Source organism: Cornus florida, unplaced genomic scaffold (genome assembly GCF_030987335.1).
Source record: "Cornus florida cultivar Cherokee Brave unplaced genomic scaffold, ASM3098733v1 CherokeeBrave_3.0.0_Hap2_Chr06, whole genome shotgun sequence".
Lineage (NCBI taxonomy): Eukaryota > Viridiplantae > Streptophyta > Magnoliopsida > Cornales > Cornaceae > Cornus > Cornus florida.
In genome coordinates this window covers 95,811,979-95,820,105 of record NW_026775576.1, presented here as the reverse complement: position 1 = coordinate 95,820,105, position 8,127 = coordinate 95,811,979, and the positions used below count along the sequence as shown (strand labels likewise).

At 34.8% G+C, this 8,127-nt stretch overlaps 1 protein-coding gene across 1 annotated transcript; it reads left to right on the top strand.

Moving 5' to 3' along the window:
- The first annotated feature begins 1,074 nt into the window (after nt 1-1,074).
- On the top strand, nt 1,075-3,162 carry LOC132314644 (F-box protein At5g07610-like). The gene is made up of 3 exons (XM_059813480.1): nt 1,075-1,108; nt 2,426-2,616; nt 2,668-3,162. Exons 1-3 carry the CDS (start codon nt 1,075-1,077, stop codon nt 3,160-3,162), a joined length of 720 nt encoding a protein of 239 aa, XP_059669463.1.
- Nucleotides 3,163-8,127: the final 4,965 nt, after the last annotated feature.

Below are 8,127 nucleotides of genomic sequence, written 5' to 3'. Positions count from 1 at the left end.
GTAATTATAAGTCTTGGGTTTCAAGGAATTTAAAATCTTGCTCGAGTTTGAGTTACAATGAAAAAGTGGGTGAGAGCAGAGAGAGAGATATGTAATATGCTTCGTTTGTTTGGACGTAAAATAATTTTTTTGAAAATTAATTTTCTTTTTTAGGTAAAATATTATTTTATTTTTATTTTTTCGGTGTTTGACAAATATTTACGTTGAGGTTGAAGTCGAGTTTATCGGACAGGGCATATAAAATAACTTATCGAAAATTAATGGATAAATTATTTTTATTAAATTTTAATTTTTTTTTATTAATAAAAATTTCATGACAACCAAATACTAAAAAATAAAAATATATATTTTTTAAAAAATATATTACACGGAGCCTAAGAGAGAGAAGGCGGTGGTTCCATTACCCTGTGGTAGCTCGAGCTCATGAGTTATTGTGGCTAATTACTACCCCTATTTATACTACTTTTTATTTGGTCAAAGGCCTTTGATCATAAGACCGGTCCTATTGTTTACCCAAAGGCCGAAGGTTTCATCTGACAAGTGGGAAACTAGTAGGTGGCCTGAGGCAACTCGTGCCTGTAATCAAAGGTGGTAGTTGTGACCTACATTTAATGTGGGTTTTGTCATAAAACAGAGCTTTTAATGCACTGCTCGTGTCCTATCCTAAGAGCTCAGTTAATGGTAATGAACAATCTCTCCCCCTTCGTGCAGACCTCGAGTCGAGGCGGTCCCTAAAATTTCAATCACTTGTCCATTGTTTTTCAGATTCTCGAGATTTGAGAGGGGGAGGAAGACTCTTCGAGGGCCTACCTTCTATGGTCTCGAATCTTCCTTCCTACCCATACCTCGATCACTCCTTCTACAAGGGTGCTCCAGATGGGGAATATCTCTAATAAGTAATAAACTTCTTCTACAAAAGAGAACTTCAATAAGAGGGTTGGAAGACCATCCGACTAGAGCGGGGTATCTCCGCAGGAGGGTGGAGGGTAGCGACCCCTTACCCTCACGAGTTCAACATTGGCTATTTAGGGGCCTAGTAGGTTGGGACTATTGTCTCTATCAAGGGGGTGCCAAATGGGACTAACGATAGTCCTATCAGAGTTGACAGGTGAGCTTGTTAACAGAAAGTGTCACACGGAGCATGACGCGATAGATGGCCATCTACATTATTATTCATCCTTTTTTGATCGAAAACCTACTATATATACAAATCAAAGTGCTTTCTCCAACAAAAACCAGCACGTTATCTAAGAGTAGATATAGCAAGAATCACTTGTAAGTTGTAACTAGACCACAAGAATGCAGACATGGAAACCCTCACTTCTTAATTGTGTATAATTCAATTTATATGCTTGCTAATTTAAATGTTGAATGAGTCACTTGAGCAAATTTAAGTCATTTAGCTATTCATTTACAAATTTTATAAATGTTACCATATGAAGTTATTATTATTTTTTATTTTATTTTTTACATTCTGTCAAAAATTATTTCACCACATTCATCATATGAGTAGTTGATTCTTTTAACAAAATTGAATAATACAGTTGAGTTGAAAATATGAATATTTATACATTAGGATCCTTCACCTAAGGCTAAGGGTATGATTTTTCATATCCATCGAATTACTTTGCAAGTAAATTATCAAATTGTTTGTTTATACCTGAATTTACATAAATTAATCTATAATAAAGGTTATAATTTTTAGGTTCTAAAACTTTGAACTTACAATTTCGTTAAATTTAGGTTAATAATTTTACCCACTCACGCATACAATAGGATGGAGCCTTAAACTTAGGTTTTTTTGTTTTTGTCAATTAGGTTTGTTTCAATGGTAATAGCAAGACAATAAAGAAAATTAAAAAATTTTGAGATCTTTTAAAAGTTTGGTGAGCTGGAAAAAAAGAAAACTAAAAACAAATTACTTTCCATAACCATATAATTTTTTTGAGTAGTAATTCTTACACCGATGAGTTAAGCAGAATTGTTAGATCTACTAAATTTGATTGGTCATTAATACAGTAAATAAGAAAATGAAGGTCCCACTTTCTTATATTTAATATGTATTGACTAATCAAATGTAATAAGCTTGACAATTCTGCGGTGCAAGTATCATTACTCAATTTTCTTCATATAAAACTTTATACTCCGTGTAAAACACAGAAAAGTTTAGATTTTTCGGATTTTACTTGCTCCTCATTCACTCTGACTTGATGAATGGATGTAATAGTTCTACTACAATTAATGGCGGACAAGAAAACAACCCACTGGCTCTATTTACTGCTGATATGAATACCTCATACAATCGTAGTAGACTCTTGTAATGGTTTTCTACTCATCTGCTGTACAAGTCATGAAACTAAGCTTTACCAGGTTTACAATCCTACTACCAACCAATTCTCTAATATTCCCTGGTCTTTTCCCCCAGGTTCCACTTTTCCTGGTGATCGTGTTTATTTGGTTTTTGATCCTTCAAAATCACTTCACTACAAATTTGTTTTGCTTCAGAGTAAACTATATGGAGGTGGCTACTTGTGTCAAATGCATATTTATTCCTCAGAAACCAAAGCCTGGTCTTCACCACCCAATATTTGTGATCAGCATCCTTTTCAGTTATCAGTATGTGTGAGCATCAATAATGGAGTCTATTGCAATGGTTCCATTCATTAGATTTGCTTCAGCCAACTAGAAACTTCCATATACTTTGATGTTGATCAACAAAGATGGTGCCCAATGCCAACTCCACCATATCAGGTTGCTGTGTTTAAATTCTGGCATTTTGGGAAGTCCAGAGGTCATTTGCATTATATTAATTATCATGATGATACCGGATTTAATCTCAACTTCTATGAGATGGAGAGTGATTACTCCAAGTGGACATTGAAGTATCGGGTTGACCTTAACCCAATGGTTGTTGATCTTGCAGCAAAGGAGGAGATGGTTGTCCGCTATGATATGGTCTCTGTGCTTAGTTTATTTCATGGAGAAGATCAAGGGGATGTGTTTTTGGTGCTATTTGTTGGCACCAATATGATCATCTCCTACAACATTAAGGATAACACCTTTAAAAAGCTCGATGGCCATTCGGTTTCTTCTTCTCATGACCTTTCGTGGTTCAAACGATGTAGGGTTCATCGATACATTGAGACACTCTTTCCTGTTTGAGTATGACTTGGGTTGGGTTGGGTGGTGACTATTTCAGTGTTTTATGTCCATCAATTTCATTCTATGTTGTTTGTCACCAGTTAATTTAGCACTTGGGTTGTGACTTTTTCAAATATTGTAATTTCAATTTCTATCTTAATATTTATGAAATTGATTGATTTATGGAGTTTGCAGTTCATTGTTTTTATACTATGCTCTTGGTATCGTACTGAAATTAAGTCTGCTTTTCAGTATGTTGATTCCTCCTAGCAACACCAATTGTGTTATATTCTAATTTTATGCTACACCGGCAGCTTTTCTCCAGCAGTTCTACAAGTGTCAGAATTTATGTTATTTTATAGTTTTGCCCGGCAGTTTAGATTGCCGGACAAATAAAGCCGTATGCTTGGACAATCAAATATTATGTATTTCTTATGTCAAGGTCTTCAGAGTTCTTACACAGAACTCTACAGAACCCTCTTATACTCTCTTGGCAGGAGAAGATGTAGGGTGCTCTCCACTTTCTCATGTTGGTGCTGTTGCCTCTTCGATCGCTCTATGTTTGGGCAATCACAAATTACTTCTTTGCTCATTCACAACTGATCGAATCAGTTCTTGGATAACTACAACTTCTATATTCAATTGCATGCATCAAGTATTGTTGGCTCAATCTGGTTTTTCTTCACTCTCTCTCTATCTATGTAACACACACATGCATATTATCGCCATGAGTTCTATGAATTCACCAAACTCATTTCAGTTTTAGCTTCAACAAGTTCATCTTCAATTGAATCTATTATTTCAGTTTTTTCACATGTGCAACATATTACCTCTGTCTGAATCATTTAGAAATCTTTGAATCGTTAAGAAATTTGTGAAATTGTTCAGAAATTTGTAAAATGATTTTGAAATCATGAATAATGCAGTTTGTGTAACAGATTAGCAAATTGCCGTTGCTTGCTAACTGTGTCCGTTAATTCTCTCTCCACCTTACTTTCCCTGTCTTAATTGTGTGTTGTGTCATTCTGTTGTTCAGATCTCAATTAACTGAAGTTATTATTTATTTTTTTTCTTATTATTTTTTAAGAGGTCTGTGGTTGATTTAGGTCTGAGTTCTGTAGAGTTTCCATCTTTTTCTCTTTCAACCAATTTTACATTTGATACGCACTTCCTGACTATATCTTGTGACTTTTGATCTTCCATCCTACACTAGCACTTTTTTTCTTTGTTTTTATCTTGATTGAAGTCATTAATGGCTGGAACAGTAAGTGGTCTATCTTTTTTTTCCCTTCCTTATCCTACATTTATTAAGGAGCCACAAAGGCAAAAGGAGGAGAGGTAGACCTCCCCATTACAAAACAATTAAAATACACCCGCTTCCAGAAATTGGCAAGCAGAGAGATTACCAAGAAATAATCTTGAAAGGAAAAATGTAGCAACACAAAAAAAGAAGCAGAACTCTTTCCTTAACCGCTTCACATCAACAAATTCAATCACAGTACTTGAGTCATTAATAACTGAACATTCTCACCAGCTCTTGCAGCTTAATACCCGAAGTGTCACCCACATTCCAAATAACTTGAGCAGCAGTTTGCTGAGGATTAACAAAGACATGGTCACGAGGTTTCAGGTTCCTATACCACCACATAGTTCTGGTCCTGGACTGAGAAACGAATGTTTCCACCAATCGATCAAAGTTATTCACGCTGCTCCAATCCCAATTGAACAGATCAACTAACCACCTCTGTATAACTTGAGCAAAGCTACAATTAAAAAACATATGATCTCTTGAATCGGCATTCAACATGCAATTATGGAGTGTTGGAATAACACATATACCTCTTTGCTGCAAATTGTTCAAAGTAGGCAGCTTGTCTTGGATGGCCAAACAAGAGGTCACACTTGCCGCTGGTCTTCCACTATTCCAAACAGCTCGGACCAGTACCTCTTAGGGGTTTCATTTCTATAGTATCTTCAGAAAGACTTAAAACTAGCTTGACCATATTTTCAAAGCTTCGTGACACAACTGGCAGAAGCTTGTGATATACATTGAAAAGCACAAATGGCTATTCTTTACCAAGCTCGGTAAAAGCTATTTCTCTCCGGATATGGTACATTACTTTTATGCCAATATTGGAGGGGTCAAGGGTAATTACTCCATTGTATCACTCTTTGGGATTGAGTATATGGTTGATACAGAAGCCATCCAAGAAATACTAGATCTTCCAGATAGAAATCAGATGACAGGACAAGTATTACCATTAGAAGTCTCGGGTCCAGATATGCCCCAAATTGCATCCAAATTTTGTGTTCCAAATTCTCCACGGAATGAAATAGCATTCTAGCTCGTTTTTCTGACAGATGAAGTGGCGTTCTTCAATTTGTTCGCCATGGCTAATCTGGGATATTTTGGGAAAAAAGGACAAGATCACTCTCAAGCGAGCACAGGTTCTATACTTTCTTGCTATAGATGAACACTTATAGCTTGCACCATTTATTGTGCAGTTAATGATGGCTCATTACAAAAAAGAACTTGCGTCGCAATTCATCTCCTTTTCCAATGATTATCATGAATTTCTACAAGCTCAAGAATATTCAGACGCCTCCGAGAGCATACCATCAGCGTATTGTGACTGAGTTAGACACTCATGCTCTAAACAAGTCTAAATCTGCTAGAGAAAATGCTAGAAAGGCTTAGAGAGGTGCTGAGGGATCTTCACAAGCTCCGGAGGTTATACAACTATTTCCTCCAAGGAAAATTTTTCTAGAGCTGATGCCAACATGATGTACTCTCTTCTTCTTCAGCATCGGACTTCTATGTTTGATACGATGATGGATGAGATACGAGATCTCAAGGTTCGAATGGGACAACTTAGAGGACAACAGACAAGAGGTTTTTCAGATGATGTTTGCCGGCCTGCACCTCCAGATCCATCTTTGAGAGCTGAGGATGATGATGATGAGTATTCGGATGAGGATGAGGATAGTGGTGGAGATTAGAGTATTGATGACTTTCTGGCTTTCTTTGGGGAGATAATGATGCTGACATTTTTGTGTTTATTACTCATGCACCGTGACATCATACTTTTGTTAACATAGTCATTATATTTTTTGGATATTATATTTTGCAAATATGACATATTTAACTGATTAATCTGTTTCTCTTTATTTTCTCTCTACTTTGACTTTAAAAGCTTTGTCAATTTGTTCTAAAAAAGGAAAGAACAATGTTATATTCAGGGAGAGAAAATTGGATATTTAATTAAGAGGAAGTTTTATAAATTTTTTATTTATTAAACTTCACTGATAGTTTTGCTTGATATTGTGTATGAAATCAGGTCAAATCGTTTATCCAAGAAGAGAAGAGAAGAGAACATAGATGAAATTCCGTGTTTGCCTTTGAACAACTTTGTAATTTACTTTTCTACTTGGGTAAATTGCTTAAATTGTTCTCAGGGTTTTGTCACGATATTGCTAATGGAAGAGATTGTGAGATATAAATTTTGTAATTGGAAATTATTGGTAACAAAACAAGTCCTAGTCGAGTTGTAATTACAAGTCACCATATCAGGATCAACAGCAACTACGGAATTGGAAGGTTGTTCAAAGATACTATAACTGGGATTATCGAGAAAGGAAAAAACAACACTTTAGGAATAAATCTAAAAAGGTTAGGACATGTTCCATACTTAGAATATTTTCAGAAATCTCCAAAACTGTGTTTTTTTACCAAGTTCATCTTTAGGATTCAAGTCTGATAGACTTGAACCGGTTCAAGCTTTTCGGAACCGGTTCAAGACTCTAGATAGGTTTTAGTAACTTCAGTTTTTTGTTCTGATTTCTTTCCTAATTGGTTTAGAATTGCACCTAAGTACTATGCACGAAATTTTCTATATTTTTTGAAGGATTAGGTCTTTGAATATTCTATATAAACCTTGATAGTTATCTAGGTTTATTGGTGGCTTATGCACTATAACTTCATTATTAATAAAAGTTTTAGGAAGATTATTTTTGCAAAAAATCTAAGAAATTTCTCTGTATAACTTTCTATAACACACATATAAACATATAGTGAGTTTAAGAGTGTTGTTCAAATCCTGATCGTGATCATATAGTTGCATCAACGACGATCAAAGAAAAACAGATCTATTTCTACATCGAATTCATATATTGAAGAATAGAAGTAAAAATAATCACACTTTGAAAGGGTCAAAGCATTCGAGGAGTGTTGTTTGATCTACCTGCTACTCTTCTATAAAGATCAAGCATAAGCCTGAGGTTAAGTTGCTATTAAACGAGAAGTCGCAAAGCCAGAGGATTGTCAGCTATTGGTGTTTGGTCTAACGATAGGTTGTGTGCCAGAGTCACAGTTTAGTGTACTTTGTTTCAAATATAGTAGATCGGTTTACTTTGGACTGCACAGTCCATGGGGTTTTTCCCATGCAAACAGTTGACATATTTTATCAATTGGGGTTTCCTTGCTAAAAATCCTGATGTCATCTTTAACTTTTTACTTTGTTTTATATTATGTTGCATGTTATTAATTATTTAATTGTTAAAATAAGTAAAGTTGGAAAGATACAAGATCTGTTTCTAAAAATACAAAACTTTCTAAATATTCTGCTGCGTACAACTCACATAACGGAACAAGATGACTTGAAAAACTAAAATGTAAAAGCCAATTTTGGCTTGGGCCCTATTGAGAGAGTGCATGGGTAAGGCCAAGCCGAAATCGGCTTGAATAGCAGGATTCAACTTTTTTTTTCTTTGGTAAGATGTATTCATATCATATGTGTATTAAAAATAATATATAACATAAACAATTATTATTTAAAATTATCTATGAATACATGTATATTGTTTTTATACATATATGTGTTTTATAAATACATATATTATCATATTTTTGTATTCCTCGTATTTTATTTTTTAAAAATTTTATTGTATTTGTATCTTATCGTGTTTGTTTTTGTCACAACCCAAATC